This window comes from Triturus cristatus, chromosome 3_2 (assembly GCF_964204655.1).
Source record: "Triturus cristatus chromosome 3_2, aTriCri1.1, whole genome shotgun sequence".
NCBI lineage: Eukaryota > Metazoa > Chordata > Amphibia > Caudata > Salamandridae > Triturus > Triturus cristatus.
In genome coordinates this window covers 409,096,273-409,115,282 of record NC_140584.1, presented here as the reverse complement: position 1 = coordinate 409,115,282, position 19,010 = coordinate 409,096,273, and the positions used below count along the sequence as shown (strand labels likewise).

The window sequence follows — 19,010 nt, the reverse complement described above, 5'->3', positions numbered from 1 at the left end:
TATTGGGATCACTTCAGCTTGTTGCATGCATGAGCTTCAGGTTCTCTCGGTGCAGCTATCCTGCACCAGTTTTCTCCTGAACAAACTGGTGCTAAGCACCAGGTCGGCCCTCTTGCCTAAAGACGGAATCCCCTTTCAGGTTAGGCCATCCATTACCCAGCCAGTGTGCTTTGCCCCACCTCACTCCTTTATACTTGAGGTTAGACTCCATTGGCTGGACCCCAAAAGAGCTTTAAGATTTTCATCAATTGCACTAACTATCATTGGGTGGACGATCAGCAAGAGTATTTGGTCTGAGCTCACTCCACAGATCCACCACCTTGGGAGACTCTTCTTTGGTAGCTACTGCCCCCCGCCCCCCTTTCCGTAGAGTGGTCTCTTTTTGACATCTAAAAAAGCCCCAAATTTGAGATCTGCACACTGGTACCTCCAATTATTTTGTGCTCTGTGTCCAAGGGCACAGAATGATTCAAGCAAGAAATAAATGTCGATGTGCGGGGGTGGCGCTTATGTGTGGTTCCAGTGCATCACTTTTGGGGCAAACAAAGTCACTGTGGAGCCTGTGGGAGCACTGTTATTAAACCCTCCAGATTCAGTGTTGGACCTGAAGAATATTCTGCTGGTGAGGATTCTACAGTTAAAGTATCCACAAGAAGCCGCTTTACTGAAGGTAAGTAACTTGTTCATTGTGAAGAATTGGGGTGTATTATATAGTGTGGTTGTGAGACCACCTCATAAAAAAAAATACTAATCACAGTAATAGCAATAGAGGACCAGTGAGGCTTCGTTTGTCAAACCTTAGCTCACTCCTGGGTAGCTGTGGCTTCGAGCAGTCAGGCTTCAACAAAATGGCAAGTGTAAAGCATTTAAACAGTACCAAAACAGACTCTCAAGAAATACGACAACAATTTATAAAATAGGTTATATTTTTATGAATCTATAGACACCAAAACGAAAAAGATGCTCCTTAAGGTTCCAGAGATATAGCTTTCTAAAGAAACAATAAATCAATGTTTTTCACTCAACCACAAACAGGCTCTAGCAAATTCATCTAATTTGTTACTTCGAAGCTTTTTCAGCAATACGTTACATCATTGATGAATGTGATTACTTGGAAGTCTTTGGGTGATAAACTCTGGGGGGTAGCCAGTCAGGTACCAACAAGATCTAAAGAAACAGTTACCTTTCCAAGAAAAGCAGTTTCCAATCCAGTTCCCGTATTAATGTCCACTTACCGTCGTCTTTTTGGAGTGGTCCTGATTGCAAGGTATACAGAAGGCTGAATATGCTGTGCGGTCAACAGGGCTCTAGCTGGGGCTACTCTTTGGTCCACAGTCCAGGTGGGGCAACATCGGCCACAGGGGTTGACACCTATCAAAGTCTTCTTTAGTCCAGCAAAGATCCTGTTGCCACTGAACTACTGGTTGCTGGGCACAACAAAATCAGTGGTTTCCTTCTTTTGGCAATACTTCTGGGCAACCAAACTGACTCCAGGTCCGGCAGACTCTGGTGCAACTTTTGGACGTCGGATCTCTGTCTCCTAGTCTGCGCTGCAATGAGGAGCACCGATCCAGGGATCTGGGCAGCCAGCTCGCCCAGGCAGACTTACTCAGCTTTTATAGCCCTGTGCTGCAAACAGGAATTCAGCCAACTGAATCTCATTGTCTCTGCTTCTGGCTGGGCTCAGGGGACGACTTCTCCTTGAGCAGGACACCCCAGGCACATTCCTTTCTTTTCCAGCCCAAGGAGCAGCAGGTGGACCAACTTTGGTGAAGCCTCTTTTTGGCCAGGTTCAAGGTCATCAGGGCAATCCTTCTTTGGTCCTCTTCTTCTGTCCAGGTGAAATCTGAGTTCTGGGAGTCAGGGATTCCTCTTTTATGCACAGAAAGTGCCCTTAGGGGAGCTAGAGGTCACTAGATAATGGACTACTAGGGTCTCTCCTGCCTGGTGATGACTTTCTGTTAAGTGTAGAAACTGGCTATCCCAGAAGGGCATGTTGTGCCCATCCTCAAGCTGGCAGAAACCTTTTATTTTGAAGCTTGGTAGCATTGGCGTGTCGACCTGCGGGCTACGAGCCCAAGGGAAAGCCAGTTTGACAACTGTTTTCCCTCTCTGTCCCAGCTGCTAGCCCATCTATCTAAATAATAGCACATCCATTTAATGTGTGTGCACCACTTGCCCTTCAAAGGTGGCTTCCCCTTTGAAGTTGCCTTTTGAGGCCAACCCTCCCATGTGGCTTCCTGCCAGGAGAAGGTAACACCACCTCAAGTGGCAAGCATCTGTTTCTATCTATCCTAAGAGTTGTTCACACACCTCCCCAAGAGGGCAGGAGGCTGTCTGGAGGGACTGTGTTTGTGTGCAATCATAAACAGGCATTGGAAACCTTAGGCAACCGAAGTGGCAACTTACTAAAGTTGCACTTTGCGCATCAGTGACATTGATTCAATTTAACCGTTAAAACAGATTTAGCGCACGGATTCATTTGATACTTTCAAGTACCTACCTCAGCAATCACAATCTGACGTTTGCAGGGCTGAACTGTTACCCTGTAACTCTGTACTTGCCAATGGGGCTACCGCCTCGCTTACAGCAAAACCACAAAACCACAATTGGGAGTTTTTACTGTTAGAACATGTAAAACACATGTTCTACTTTTTAGTATGCTGCACCCTACCGTAAGTGACATATATATTAAAAAGGGATGGTTTGGCTCTGCCATTGCTTTCAATGGCAAAGTCAAGTTAACAGACATAATTTATTTTGTCATACTCGCGATGGAACAACTAGTTCTGCAGCTGTAGTACACAAGTGACACTTTAACTTGCAGACCTTAGGCACCCCTGGTGCCATACACTAGGGACTTACAAGTAAGTTAAGCTATGCCAATTGGATATAAGCCAATCAACCATAAACCTTTTAAAGATCAGAGCATATACACTGAGCCCTGGTTAGCAGGGCTCAGGGCATTGCAGAGCCTTTACACCAGTGCCTAGTAGTCAAAATGGGGGTAAAAAGTAGGATGAAACCTTCAAAAAGCCTGTTTCCTCGCATCCATCTTGCACAGGAATAGCAGTCAAACGCTGGTGTACAGCCAATAAAACCATCTCTCTTCGAACATTACTAAGAACTATCAAAGAAATTGTTTAAAGTTACCAATCAACTTCATACACAAATCAACTACCAGAGTGGCTCCATGCTTATTCTGTTTCAATACGTCCAGTAACACTGCCATGAAGTGCGTGCCATGCGTAGTAGTATGCATACTCGCAAATATAGATTCTCATTTAGTGCAAGTCGCTACAGGTATCATACCAAGAGGTACATATTATATGCTTATTCTGTGGTTAAGTGTGAGGATAGAACGCTTCAAATTGATCAATTTGCAAGCTACCCAAAATGAGATCTCTTAGTACATAATCACACTGATTGTCTGTGGCCAAATTGTCTACATTTGGGAATGTTACTGTGCCAATGAGAGCTAATTTACCAATCCCTATCATCTGTGCTTATGAAAAAGTCGACCCTATATAGTCACTAATGTAGTTAATGTTGTGTTAATACAAGGACATTCAAGTTTCTTGCACCCGAATGATGAGTCCAACTAGCCAGTATGGGGCAGCTACTTTCTAGTCCTAAGGGAGCCATTCCAGCATTTTCCACACTTGATATTACTGATATTCTAAAGGGATTTTAAGTCTTTGATATCGTTGACACTTGTTAGAAATAGGGACAGATTTATAGCAATGAAAATACCTAGTGTTTGGAACAACAAGAGGAAACTCCATCCATGAATAGAAATTTCAACAGGGTATGCTGCTTGTTCTGTAACTACAAGAATTATTTCAGAACCCCGGCCCTTCCCCCCCCCAGTTAACCCTTGTCTAGTACACCCTAAAATTTGCCTTTATCTCAAAAGGTACTGCGGCAATCTTAAGAAGGATTCAAAATGAGATTTAAAATGTAATAGAATTGCGAAACATTTTACTAGTCAAGTGTCTGACAAACTCTTCATGTGTCTTCCAGGTGTACACAAGTTGAGTACCATGATACGTTTTTGCACCAATTACAGCCCAGTTTTATGCACCCTAAAATCTCTAGTGAAGTGCAGGTTTAGCTAACTTACCAACAGTGGCGGCTCGCACAGGTAATGCTGTGGCGCGGTGAGGCAGGGCGGGGCGGTGCTGGGTGGGGGGTAGTGAAGTGTGACATACGAGGGGAAAGTTAAGAGTAAAGAAATAAATAAACAGAAGCACTCACTTTGCGCTCGCAGCATTGCCGAGTCCACTCATCTTATTGCCCCATCTCAATGTTAAATGTCGAGGCCAAAATATTGGCTACGGCACTAGCCAACCGCCTACAGCTGCATATAGCGCATCTAGTCCATCCGGACCAGGCCAGCTTTATGCCCCAGAGAGCCACGCGCCATAACATCCGCCGGGCCCACAATGCCATCGCGGCTATTGACGCCTATGAGGGACCGGCTGCGGTGGTACTAGCAGATATGGATAGGGCATTTGACTCCCTCAGCTGGGTATACTTATTTGCTCTCTTAAGTCACCTGAATTTGGGGCCCGCTACTTATCATATCTTAGGTTGCTTTATACAGATCTTACTGCTTCAGTGAGAGTGGCGGGATCCACTTCCCATGCATTTCCGATTGGATGGGGTACCAGACAGGGTACTCCCTGTCACCATACCTATTCGCCCTAGGAATGGAGCCCCCGGCGACATGGGTGAGAATAGACATCCAAGTACAGGGCTTTGAATGGTCAAATGGGATCTCGGACCGCATTGCACTGTAAGTGGATGATGTGCTGTTTTTCCTAACAGACCTCCACAGGACGGGCCTGAGATTGCTTTGTATCATGCAGGTCTTCGGTGAGTCCTCGGGCCTCTTCATACATCCCCATCAGTCTACCCTATGGCTGCTGAAGGGGGCTAACAAACTGGGCCCTTGGGCGTCGGAGGTTGTATGGGAACGGACGGGGTGAATTATCTGGCGTTTTTTATATTGACCTTGCAATACACATCGTGGGATAGGAATATTGCTCCAGTCTGGTCACGGGTAAGGGAGGAGATAAAAACGTGGTGCTCATGCCCCTCTCTATATATGGTAGATCAGCTATCTTTAAAATGGTCCCTCTCCCATGCCTGCTCTACCAACTACAGAATCATCCATATCCGATATTACAAACCTGGTTCAGACATGTAAATACGGTACTGGGACAGTTTTTATGGGGAGGGGGAGTAGCCAGGGTTGCCCTGCAAACCTGTTTCCAGTCGACATACTGCAGGGGACTCGCCACAGCTGACATCCAATCCTATTACATGGCCTTGCACCTACTGGTGGTCAATGAATGGTGGTACGGGGACAGACAGGTCCTTGCATACGCGGTGGAGCGGTGGCAAATGGGGGATGCGACCCTTCACACCATTCTATACTCAGTCCCAATGCTCCAAGCTTTGCCGCCTGCGACACAAGTGATCTTTAAGCTGTGGAAACAATCACTCCGTAAGATGGGATGGTGAGGCCGATTAACCGGGGAAACCCCGCTGTAGCACAATGGGGGATTGCAACAGTTGACCACACTGGCAGGGTTCCGGGGATGGGATAATATAGGTATCTCTACATTGGGGGATGTCATGAGAGCATTGACCCTGAAATCGTTACAAGACCTCCAAAAATAATTTTAGACAGAGGAGCTAGCTTCCTCTCAGGGTGCGGCAATAGCTACTCGACGGCACCTGATTCAATTTAAGTATATACATCGTGTCTACTACACAAGGCAGAGACTGTGGAAGGCGGGCCTAGTGGCATCTCCGGAGTGCCTGCGTTGTGGGCACGCGGAGGGTTCTCTTATACATACAATATGGCAGTACTCGGTGATCACTAAGTTTTGTGGGGGGGTCATGGCATGCCTCTCAGAGGTCCTGGGGTGGGATGTCCTTGTCTCACCAAAATTAGGGATCTTACACATCATGGAGGGTATCAGAGGCAACCTCTATAAACATCATCTACTACTGTTGGGGCTTACACTGGCTGAAAGGGATATTGCAAGATTGTGGAAGGCAACTGCCCCACCATTGTTGTCCGCCTGGAAAAAGGGACACAATTTTTGTATGAGCATGGAGCAATCTGTCTTTAAAGCTAGGGGTGCACGCAGAAGCACTCAAAACCTGGAGGAGATGGGCTGAATACCGGGTCCTATGTTTAGAGCCTACAATCCTGAGGGGGATAAATGCATGAACACCAGGGGTCGCTAGACAGTGGAGGGTGTAAGTAGACTACACACTAATCAATTGGAGCTGCAGGGCAATTCGGATGACAAAGGATGCTGTTTGGGTGCAGCACACAGGGGAGGGGTTCAAAAAGGTAACAGTATATTGTTTTATATATTTTTTGTATACATGACGATTGTAAATAGCTGTCAACAGCAATACAATGTGGATTGTTAGATATCAATCACTTCCTGTGTTAGGGAGCGCCAAACAGAATGTGACTATTGACACAATAAAATTTGTTTATAAAAAAATTTAATCCAGCTGCACTATTGAACTGGATTTTAAAAACTATTAAAAATAGTTGTTTTATTACTCTACCAGCTTGTCCCAGTTCCGAGATACAGTATTAGTATTTTAATCTGTACTCTGGTTTTCTACATAGGACAGCTAGGCATGCCACAGTGAAAATAGCTTTTGGGTGTTAGTCACTGTAAGGACATTAACATTACATTTCTACATGTCCTACTTTTAAATACCATGCACCATGCCTTCTGGGCTACAAGGCCTACATAGGGTTAACTTATTATTTAGAAGGAATGTTCTCGCCTGTCAAAAAAGGTTCATTTTGATTAGTCGCAATGCATCTTTTGCACTGTTACAGTCAGGCTACAGTGCTAGGCCTAAAGCCATGTTGCCAATATAGTGTATGGCACAATAGGTGCAGCAATCCACTAGCGGCACTTAACGTCTCCAGTATTGAATCTTTCATAGATTCACATGCTTGTATCTTCCCCGTCGTCATGGTGGGAGTCTCACGGTAACAGTATGACCATAGCAGTACTAGAAAAACTGCATAGAAAAATCCCATAGGGAATCACATTATTTGGTAACCAAACCTCCTCATTATTTGGTTCACAACTAAGCCAATCAGCTGCTAGCCCTGACATCACACTCCCCAGAAGAGCCATCATACCTCAGATTTCCAACCGCCTTCGTGTGAGAAGGAGTCTCCCTGAGCCTTGCTCAGTTTTGTTCCTGTGTGAACTTTTGACCTTTTCAACTGAAAGTTCTTTCTCCTGGATTTAAGGTACTGTTTTTCATATTTTACCTACTATGGCTGAAAGCTCTAAAAAGAGGCTCTTCAGGCCCTGCAGATCCTGTGGGAAACCTCGACTGTATTCTGAAGATCCCCACAAGGACTGCTTGTACTATCTTCATCCTAAACATGTACCTAAAGACTGCAAACACTGCGGAACCTTTTCTGCAAAAACTCTGAGAGACAGGGAGGCACGTTTACTGTTGTGGCTTCAAAAAAAGAAGGTCACTTCAGATTCTGACTCTGAAGAGGAACTTCATACTCAGTCTTCTAAAAAGAGGAAATCTGCTTCTGAGGAAAAAGTGGAACTTAAAAAGCATAAAACCAAAGACAAAGAGGCTTCTTTGTCTTCTCTTCCTCACACTCCTCTGAAAAAATCCTCAGAGTCAAGAGAGGTGTCTTCAGCTCCGTCTACGAAGATTGGGGCGTCGCCGGCACTGATTTCGATGAAAACGTCGACAGCTTCGTCGACAACGACTTCATCGACGACTACTACAATCTCGACGACGATAGCTGCGTCTACGTCGACGACTAAAACATCGTCGTCGAAGAAAGGTTCGTCGACGACCCCGTCGACGGGAAGGCCAGTGTCGACCTCGTCAACAACTCCATCGCCAGCGACCTCGACGACTACTCCGTTGACGATGACCTCTTCGACGACCACCTCGACGACGATAATACGCATTTCCTCGTCCACGAGAGCTCAGTCGACGGGAGCTCCGTCGACGACGTCTTTTAAATCTCCTAAAGCAAAGGCAGCGATATCATTGAAGTCTATTCCACCGTCGACGGGCTCATCGACAGTGAAGAAATCTTCAGATTTTACAGGCTGGACAAAAATTTCTCCGCTTCCTCCATCAAATCTGCTAGAATTGCAGTCAGAGGATATAGAGTCATCAGGAGTGGCATATAGTCCTTCCCAACTTCAGATAAAGAGTCAGGAAACGGATGATGAAGAATATCAGGGGGTTCAGGAGGTATTCTCATTCCAAGATCGTCCAGTGCATGAGTCAAAAAGATATGAGTCTTTTCAGCAATCATATGATTATGAGGATGAGGAAGAAGCACAGCCTGATGTGAGAGAAGAATCTGTCTCAATGCCAATTTCTCTAGTGACTGACTTACGTCTCATGATCACCGACTATTACCGATGTTTTCATGAAGCTAACGCCCCAGCCTCGAAATCTCCAGCTGGTCCTACTCAAATTCAACTAACTTAACCTCCTCCCATTTTTTCAGCGCAAAAGGTTCAATCTCCTCCAATTCTTACAATCAGGGATGATTTAGCGGAGAGTGATGCAGAGCAACCAGAAGAAGGGGAACTTCTTCAGGACAATCCAGTTGGGATAGAGTGGGATCAGTACATTCGACCTACTACGCCGTCTCCATCACAATCGCCAGCAAACTCTCCTCCACAAGATATTGGAGGATTCCATGACATCATGGAAAAAGCCTCAAGGGGATTTGAACTCCCACTTCCGGTACAAGAAGCTGAGTGTTTTCTCTACGATTTTAAAGAGGAATCAAGAAAATCCATAAAATCGATTCCTATTTTTGATCACATTTGGGACGAGGGATTGAAAATAATGAAGAATCCGGCCTCGGTTGCTGCCTCGATACCCAGAATAGAGAAAAAATATCGAGCCCCAGAATCATCTCCAGCTTGTTTAATTGGACATCCGTGGACAGAGTCTGTAGTGATGCAAGCCGCTCAAAGACAATCGAAGAACCCAGTTTCCACTTCTGCAGCCCCTCCTGATAAGGAAGGAAGACGAAAGGATGGTGCGGGAAAGAGTTTTGCTGTAATGGCAGCAGCTTCCATTAAAGCTGCAAATGCTTTAGCTCTTATCTCTAGGTATAATAGGCAGATGTGTTCAGATATAGCACCTTTATTGGCCCATCTACCAGAGGATAAGAAGGAAGAAGTGGCCGCCATTTTATAAGATGGGGCTAAGGCGGCATCTGAATCCATAGATATTGCTATGGATATGTCTTCTGTAGCATTCAGGAAAATGGCTGGTGCAGTGGCCCTCCGAAGGCAAGGATGGCTTAAAGCCACTTCTTTTAGACCGGAAGTCCAAGCAAAAATAGTTGACATGCCGTTTGACGGAGAAAATCTCTATGGAAAACATATAGATGATGCTCTCTAAAGTATCAAAGCTGACACAGACACTGTGCGAGCGTTGGGATCTCTTCAGCAGGGCAGTTTCCAGTCCTTTCGGAAGAGAGGATCTAGAGGACAATATAATCCAAGATCCTCATACCAGTCCAGCAGATACCAACCATACAGTCAGCAGGGGTATCGTCAATTTTCAAGTAACCAACAATTTCGATCCTCTAACATACCATATCAGCAGCAATCCAGAGGGAAGTCTTCTGCAAGAGGTAAATCGCAACAATCTAATAGACAGTGACTCTGTCAAAGCGCCCGCCACATGCTCAGGCCTCAAGGATCATTACCTTTCTCTCTTTTATCAGGCATGGCTGTCGATAACAACAGACAGATGGGTACTGGACGTAATACAACAAGGCCATACTCTGGAATTCATACAGAAGCCGCCAAAATCATCCTCCTATTCACAGGAAGCAAGAACACCTATCAGCCCTCAAAGCGGAAATTATATCCCTTTTACAAAAAGAAGCAATAGAAGAAGTTCTGCGTCTTCAACGAGGGAAAGGCTTTTATTCGCATTTCTTTTTAATAAAGAAAAAAGACACATCGAAATGGAGGCAGGTAATGGACCTGAGAGGTTTGAACAAATTCATCAAAAGGATATCTTTTCGTATGTTATCCCTGCAAGAAATACTCCTACTTCTCTGCAAGGGAGATTACATGGCATCCCTGGACCTTTTAGATGCTTATTTTCACATCCCGATTCATATAAATCACAGAAAGTTTCTACGTTTCATGGTGGCGGGGCGCCACTACCAGTTCGAAGTCTTGCCATTCGGCCTGAAGTCAGCGCCAAGAGTCTTTACGAAATGTATGGCGCCAGTAGCAGCACACCTGAGACTTCAAGGTCACCAAATTTTCGCATATCTGGACGATTGGCTCATAAAGGGTACTTCGTTCCAGGAAGCCCAGCGCTCTCTGCAATGTTGAATGGATCTCTTCAGTCGTCTGGGTCTAAGGATCAATCTAGAAAAGTCGCACCTCATGCCATCTCAGTCCCTTCAATTTCTTGGAGCCATGCTTCGCACACAGGAAGCAAAAGCTTATCCTTCAGAAGATCATACTCAGAAAATAATAAGCCTGGCGTCGCATCTACAAACAAAGTGCGTTTCTGTGAGGATCTACAAATCCTTATTGGGGATGATGTCTTCTTGTATCCCCTTACTTCCCAATTGCAGACTACACATGAGGCCTCTTCAAGAGCTCCTAGACAAACAATGGATTCAATCTCAAGGGTCCTTTGAAGATCGGATCTTTATCACTCCTCAGATCCAAAAGGCCCTGTCATGGTGGAAGATCAGGAAACATTTGACAGAAGGTCTACTTTTCGAATCTCAGCATCACAGCTATGTTATGATGACAGATGTATCGCTACAAGGTTGGGGAGCACATCTCCAGGACCTCGAAATACAGGGTCACTGGTCAGACCGCGAAGCTCAGCTTCACATCAACCTGCTAGAGCTGAAAGCTGTTTTCTTGGGATTACAAGCGTTTCTCCCCAGAATTCATGATTCGACAGTACTTGTCAAAACAGAGCACAACATCAATGTTTTACCTATTAAAACAAGTCAAAACTCCAGTCGAAGCAAGCGCAGGAGATTTGAAGGTGCTTATTGCTTCACAACATCTCACTTCAGGTCCAGCACGTTCCAGGAGTGAACAACACAAGAGCAGATGTCCTGAGCAGATCATCCAGTGTTTCTCACGAGTGGGAATTGGATCAAAGTCAGCTTCTCCGAGTATTTCATCTATGGGGCACTCCATCTCTGGATCTGTTCGCGAACCACCACAACTCAAAATGCAAACACTTTGCAAGCAGGTTTCCGCAAAAAGGTTAGTGGGGCAATGCACTACAGTTGCGCTGGGCAGGAATGTTCGCGTACGCATTCCCTCCATTTCCTCTGATATCGAAAGTGTTGCGGAAGATGAAATCGAAACCGTGCCACTTGATTCTTATAGCCCCGGCATGGCCGAGACAAGCTTGGTTCTCCGAACTTCTCAAGTTATCAGTGGCACCCAGAATACAGTTCCCATTGGTACAGGATCTGATCACTATGAACGAAGGTCAAATTCTCCACCCAAATTTGAAATCGCTGAACTTGTCAGCATGGAACCTCACGAACATGAATTCCAATCTTTAGATATTTAGCAGGAATGCCGGGATATTCTTTCACGATCTCGGGCAATCTCTACGAATAAAACATATACCGCAAAATGGAAGAGATTTTGTCAATGGTGCGCATCTAAAAATCAACATCCTTTTAAAGCCTCTTCAGAACAAATTCTTCCGTATCTTTTAAATTTGGATAAATCAGGACTTTCACATACGTCTATAAAAATGCATTTGGCCACGATCTCACGATATACAAGAGTTCCTAACCATCCATCTCTTTGGTCACAAAGCGGGATAAAAGAATTTCTCAAAGGGCTCTTTAGAGTATTTCCCCGGGTGCAACGTCCAATAGTCTCTTGGCAGCTTAATATGGTTCTTACGCAGCTCATGAAACCGCCGTTTGAACCAGTACATAAAGCGGATTCACAATTCATTTCATGGAAAACAGCCTTACTATTAGCTCTCACGTCAGCAAGAAGGGTCAGCGAAATTCAAGCCTTCTCAATTGCAGCACCTTTTCTCTAATTCCGACCGGATAGAGGTATCCTTAGAACGAATCCAAAGTTCATTCCTAAGGTCCCATCCAATTTTCATCTGAATGAGCCTGTAGTGTTACCTACATTCTTTAAAGATCCTTCATCATCTGCGGAAAGAGCCCCACACTCTTTAGACATTAAACGATGTTTAAAATTCTACATTGATAAAACGAAATCTTTCAGGAAAACAAACCAACTTTTTGTGGCTTTTTCTGGTCCCAGAAAAGGTTTGGCGTTGTCCAGATCTAGTATTTCGAGATGGATAACTTTGGCCATTTCCTTGTGTCTTGTAAAAGCTGGAAAACCTCTACAATCCAGGGTGCACGCGCATTCTACGAGAAAGATGGCAACTTCTACGGCTTTGTTTGCAGGAGTGTCTCTGTCAGAAATTTGCAGGGCAGCGACGTGGAAAAATGCGCACACCTTCACTAGACACTATTGTCTAGATACAGCATGGAAAAAGAATGCAGGAGTGGGACAAGCAGTTCTACGCCATCTATTTCAATAAGGTATTTATCAAGATATATATATATTTGTTCTGGTAACATATTGCAAATATATCTATGTTTATCTAGCTATATATTTTCATGCATGTCTTGAATACTATCTTGGCATTAGTATACTTATAAGATTGTTAATATTCTGGAAATAGGAGCAGAGCCCACAGAAAATATGGGGTTCTATCCTGGAAATGCAGTTTGGTACAAGTACTGCTTGCTATTCTGATACAAGCATGTGAATCTATGAAAGATTCAATACTGGAGAAAAAACTAGTTACTTACCTGTACACTATGGTTCTCCAGCATTATCTTTCATAGATTCACATGCGGCCCGCCCACCTCCCCGTTTCTCAGGTAGAACCTTTTTATCTCTAGATATATCCTTGTCTCTCACTTGGGGCTGGAAATCTGAGGTATGATGGCTCTGCTGGGGAGTGTGATGTCAGGGCTAGAAGCTGATTGGTTGAGTTTTGAACCAAATAATGATGAGGTTTGGTTACTAAAAAATGTGATTCCCTATGGGATTTTTCTATGCAGTTTATCTAGTACTGCTATGGCCATTCTGTTACCGTGAGACTCCCTCCATGACGACGGGGAAGATACAAGCATGTGAATCTATGATAGATAATACTGGAGAACCATAGTGTACAGGTAAGTTTTTTCCAAGGTCCTTGGGTACATGTTGTACCATATACTGGGGACTTATGGACAAGTTAAATCTACCAATTAAAAATATGTTAATTTGTCCATGTTTAAATTGGAAGCACAACCACATTTCCACTGGTTAGCAGGGTTAAAGTGCATAGAGTTCTAAAGCCAGCATAAATATGGTGTTCAGCAAAAGGTGGAAAACCTGGGACGACTATGCAGAAACAGCAGGATTCCCATAGTATGTTTATTTATATAATGTTTTTTTGGTAATGTACTAAGCATTCCCAGCCTGACAACCACTAATATTTCTAATACATTTGGTTTTATGATCGACACTACCATTGCAGCACTTTAGTTACATGTGAGTAACATTTTAATGTTGTTTACCTCAGTGTAGCAGCTCACAGACCTCTCATCTGATCTTTCAAATATGTTTACAATAATTTGTATTCACAATGTTGTTTCTTGCTTGAAACATTCTTACATAATTATTTTTGCGTACATCAGGGTTGCTTCACATCATTATGGGATTTGTTTCCCAAAACAGATGTTTTATAAAGAAAAACTGTGTTTTGCTCAAAATGCTTTGTTGCCCTAAAAATATCCACCACTTTTGCGACACCACTCACGCAGTTCATATAGATGAATCTAATAGACAAGGGAGGGAAATCCCTGTTTAACCTCAAAACATTTATTTTGCTTAATTATTATTGTCATTATATATTAACTCCCATATTTATGCACTTTAAATACTGTTGTGAGAATTTTGTCATAATAAGCTAGCTTCTTTCCGTGTAAGGATTTTGTCCCAATAAGCTAGCTATCTTCCTTGGACTGTCTAAACTTCTGCTACATTTGGTGAGAAACTAGTCCTTTGCACCCTTAATTATTAATTATCTGTTTCATTCTCAGCTCATTCCAGCCTTGTAATTGTGTTCTCAGTTACTAAGAAACATGAATTTGTGCTGTATTTCATCGGAGTACTGTGTTAATAAAACCAAACCATTCCACTGAGCATTGCAGTTGATCTTGTCTGTTTTGTTACTTGAGTGAGCACGAGCAATATTCTATGAAAATACTGGTTGGGTCATGTTTAAGCAGTAGTGTGATCTGCTCTTGGCCTAGGTTGTAGGGAGCATGGATGCCCACCCAAGCAGGTACTGTGCTACAGTCCGGGTGCAACGTCCCCGGCAGGAAGTCATCCAGGACTTGTCATCCATGGTGCGGGAGCTTCTCATCCAATTCTACAAATCAACGCGATTTAAACCCACCCGGATCATCTTCTACCGTGATGGTGTCTCCGAGGGGCAGTTCCGACAGGTTAGTGTGACCTGAATTTTTCATCTTCAGATGAATGACCCAAGAGTTCTGCTAATACTTTATAGACTTTAAGCCATTGCTAATAAGTAATTTCTTTCAGAAATGAATTTATCCAATGTCATTACAAAGAAAAACAAGGATATGAAATTTGATTTGTATATTGTTGAACATTGGTAACAGTGAAAGTGGTAGATGCCTTTTGCCATCACAACGTCATATATATTTGTTCTTTTAGTTGCAACTTACTTGCTTCGGTTGTGGTTTTCCTGTGCTTTTGGCTCATTCTAGAAGAACCAAGATGGAAAAGAACATTTTGCAGCACAAATGTCTTAGTTTGAAGCTCTAGACTGCATGCATGTGCAGTGACTCACTTGTATGTTCTGACCCCCTCTTACTTAAAGAGCATGAGTGCATGGGGTTATTTCATTGGTATTTGTCATGGATGCTGATGTGCCCATTTCATATGCATTCCCCTCTTCCTTCTCATGACAATGTGTCATTTTTTACCACTTACATGCGTCTCATAATTGAAGGACAGCAGTGCATGCAAAGGCCTGTCCCTAGATTTTGACAAGAGTTTCCCTTCTCCTGCCTTTCACCAAGCAGCTATTAAGTCTTGCTTGTCACATGAAACTGCTGTTTTTAAAATAACATTAGACATCCTGGGATCTCAGTAGGTTTACCAACTATCTATAATTATGCTAGAAGAGCTCCTTAGTATTATGGCAAACTATACACTGTTAGATGTACTAGACCTGCACAAACCTTAACACCATACACCCCACCATCCAATAAAATCAGCTCCGTAACACAAATTTCTAAATGGTCCATAAATTGGTTTATCTCAATTCTGCAATACTGACCTATTCAACTCAGACACACTGTCAGATTTTGCTATCGTGAGGCTCTGTACTGTTGCATCAGTGTGTACTTGGACAAGCTTAAACCTTTCAGGATGTGAAACTAGACCGCTTAGCTCTATATTTAGGTGATTAATATTGCCCTACGATAATTTTGCATCCAGTACATCAACCTATCACTACTATGTAAGTTGTGTGTGTGTATATATATATAATATTTTTTGCTTCAACCATATTCACTGAGAAAAGTTAGTTTAAGTGCAATTGGTAATTATATATTTCCCTTACAGTGTTATGGTAGGTGGATGTCATAGTATTGTCTTACACTGTAACAAACGTGATAGAATGACAAACCACCCATGGGAATACTTAACACCAACCACCCTGTTAAGAGACATATAAAGGAAGCGTGATAGAATGACAAACCACCCATGGGAATACTTAACACCAACCACCCTGTTAAGAGACATATAAAGGAAGCAACAGCAACAAAATGCAATTAAATGTCCTTAAAATTTTATTCCACATTTTAGGTTCATTTGTTTCTTTAAAAAAATGTAGCAAATTCCATGCAGACAACCCAAATATTAGACGTAAATGTCTACAAAAAATGAATCTGCATTGTTATAACATCATTATTTAAAAATATGTCATAGTAATGCCAAAAGGAAATGCAGTAATCTGTCCAGCAAGAGATCCTCTGAAGATACACATTTTATAATAAATCCCAGCCATAATATTTGACCTCCAAAATGTTAACATGTATTTTTTATTTAAAAACGTTTTCCCATTCCAAATGTTATCATTTTTAAATTGAAAAATAAACAGAAAAGGCTAAGCTGCAGCATCAAACTGTGCCTGCCATTTAATAATGTATTTCTTCTAGAAGTGGATCCTAGTTCGGCTTAGAGCTCAGTGTCAGAACAGCCATTTGACGTTGGTTTACCTGGCTGTTAGAGAGTGTCTAGGAGCAGTAGTTTGTATTTTCTAACCTTTTTTCATTTTACTACATATTTGCTTCTTGTCTCCCTTCCCATTTTGATATCTTTTTTTATGCTCTCACAGAGAAAAAGCCATTGTCAGACCTATTTCTTTAAATTACACTCATCAAAGATTTTTAGAAGAGCTCAACAAAGTGTTTTCATGATGAGGGACCAGTTTTTCTTTAGGAACTAAATATTGTTTTGTTCAAGCTCAACGGTCCATCTTTTGAACCTATGCACAAGGCTTGATTCCAGTGATTAATCGATTTCCTAATTGCCATTACATTGGGCCATTCAGTAATGGAAAAACAGTCTGGTCTCAATGACACATCTCCTGGAGGTTTTTATGGAATATACAGAGCAAATCAAGACATTTTCCATAATTTGTTGTGTCCAATAGAAAGATCACTCTTCATATTAGATGTGAAGAGAGCACAAAGATGTTATCTTGATAGAGACAATTTCATCTACTGTTCATTAGCTACAGTCTTGTTCCTATTGATATGGTAATTTTGTGGATTATGACATATAGAGTACACTTTTTCCACTTTTTACTCTCTTCGAGATGAAGCAGCTATTGCCTTATTGTCGTATTGTTATGTTAATCAGTGGAGCTGTGGTATGTGAGCAGTGCACTGGGCGAGATATAGTTGCCTATCATTGTCGTTTGTAGGGAACCATACCATTACTTCAAACAGAAGCTTTGAGGAGGGTTAATTTAATAATTTAAATATGTTGGCCTCTAGACATAGTAAAAATACACTGTGTAAAGCCTCTGCACGTGGACATTGTACACTAAATGCAGGGCGTGGACTTTGAATATTTTCTACCAGAGCATTGCCTGCAGATAGTAGTTGAAGAGTAATGACTGTCTACCAAGATATCAACCTCTTTTCAATGGTGGCGAGATATGTTGTGTGTTTGTGGTTTTTATAGGACCATGATCCATTAATCTTCCAAAGACAAACAGAAGAGTTTCTGATAGGTACTTCTAACCATTCCTCATCTTTTGAATCTGTAGGTGCCAGACTGGATCCAGAAAACTCTGCAATAGCTCCCACATGCTGGCAGGATGCATCTTAAGTCTCTGTCACATCTCCGCCCTGTCTCTATACATGGAGACACAGTGCTGCACAATATAGGCACCATCCCTGCATGCTGACATTAGTTCCTCTTTTTCTGCAGTCTTTGATACCGATCTGGAGCTTTAAACTTTTGGGGGATTTTTTAATTAAAAATCTTTAAAAAAATTAACAGTGACAGTGTGCAGGGATCCCACATAGCAAAACACAGGATTTAGGCATGCCACACTAGCAGGAAACAGATGTTGGTCATGGACCCCTGTGATGTCTGCATCATACATGATTCCAAGTCCTGTGATAAATTCAGCCTGATGCTTCTGAAGGTCGTCAGAGACCGGGAGGCTTAGCTCTGTGCCCCAGAACACAAAAAGAGGGGGTTAGTCCCTTATCCAATTTGCGGGATCTGTCCCTGTTCTATTTGCTATCCTCAGTTAAGTCCAGGAGAAGTCGAAAGACAAGTCCATACATAAATATAAGACATTAAGTCTGGATTTGATGCCTTCCTGCTGCTCTCAGGAGAATTCATGTAATAAGCGATCCAGGTTGCATAGTTACCGATCCAAGGGTGTGACTAAGGCTTCAAACATCTGACTCAGTCATCCTGCACCCCAGGATTCAGAGGCCATCGTTGTCTCTGCAGCAAAGTGGGGTCTTCAAAGAGGCCACGCTGAAACTCTTTAAAATAGTTCTGGGTCCCCATGGTGCCCCTTGGCGCTCCAAAAATTTGTTGGGCCCCCAATTGGACTTCACTGTCAGGGCATTCCCTGGTCCTGACTTAGCTTGTTCAGGATAAATTTGTTCCTCCATCGGCAACGGGCAGCAGGTTGACACCTTTGCCACAAGCCCCGGCCGTTCTTGGTGGTATGGTGCCATCCTTGGCTCCAGAGGTGCAAGTTCTGAAATCTTTACTCCATTGCATCCAGAAGCTTGAACAGGTTCCCCATAATGGGGATGATGATGAAGTGGCGGAAAACCTACTCAGTAAATCATGCTAATACTATTCTCTCCAGAGAAGTTCAGTTACTTTCCAAAGATGTAATTGAGATAGTGCCGCAGGAGCAACATTATAAAGAATCGCACTCCATATACTTTGTGATTCTCAAGAAGGATGGGGAGTTGAAGCTGATGCTAGACTTCAGATTTATGAACACCTTTCTCAAGAAGGATAAGTTCAAAATGCTGATGCTTGCCCAGGTCCTATTATCTATGGATCCCAAAGACTGGATGGCATCCTTGGACTTGCAGGGTACATACTTTTATGTGCCAATCCTGCAGTCCCACATGCACCACCCTTTTTATTTATTTATTTATTTTGAAAGTTTTATATAGCGCGAACAAGACTCTTGCGAGTAACAGAGCGCTTTACAGGTCAAAGGTGCAGTTCTGAAAGTCATAAAGATTAAGCTAAACAGAGGGACAAACTGAAGATATGGAAACATCATACGTCAAACACAAAATACAAAGAGAAAACCGT

General features: G+C 42.9%; 1 protein-coding gene across 1 annotated transcript in view; it reads left to right on the top strand.

Moving 5' to 3' along the window:
* Nucleotides 1–19,010, top strand: part of LOC146857451 (protein argonaute-3) — a 1,089,759-nt gene that overhangs the window by 922,682 nt on the left and 148,067 nt on the right. The window contains exon 15 of the mRNA XM_085647972.1: nt 14,417–14,611. Coding sequence (XP_085504098.1) covers nt 14,417–14,611 — 195 coding nt within the window. The remainder of the gene's footprint in view (nt 1–14,416; nt 14,612–19,010) is intronic.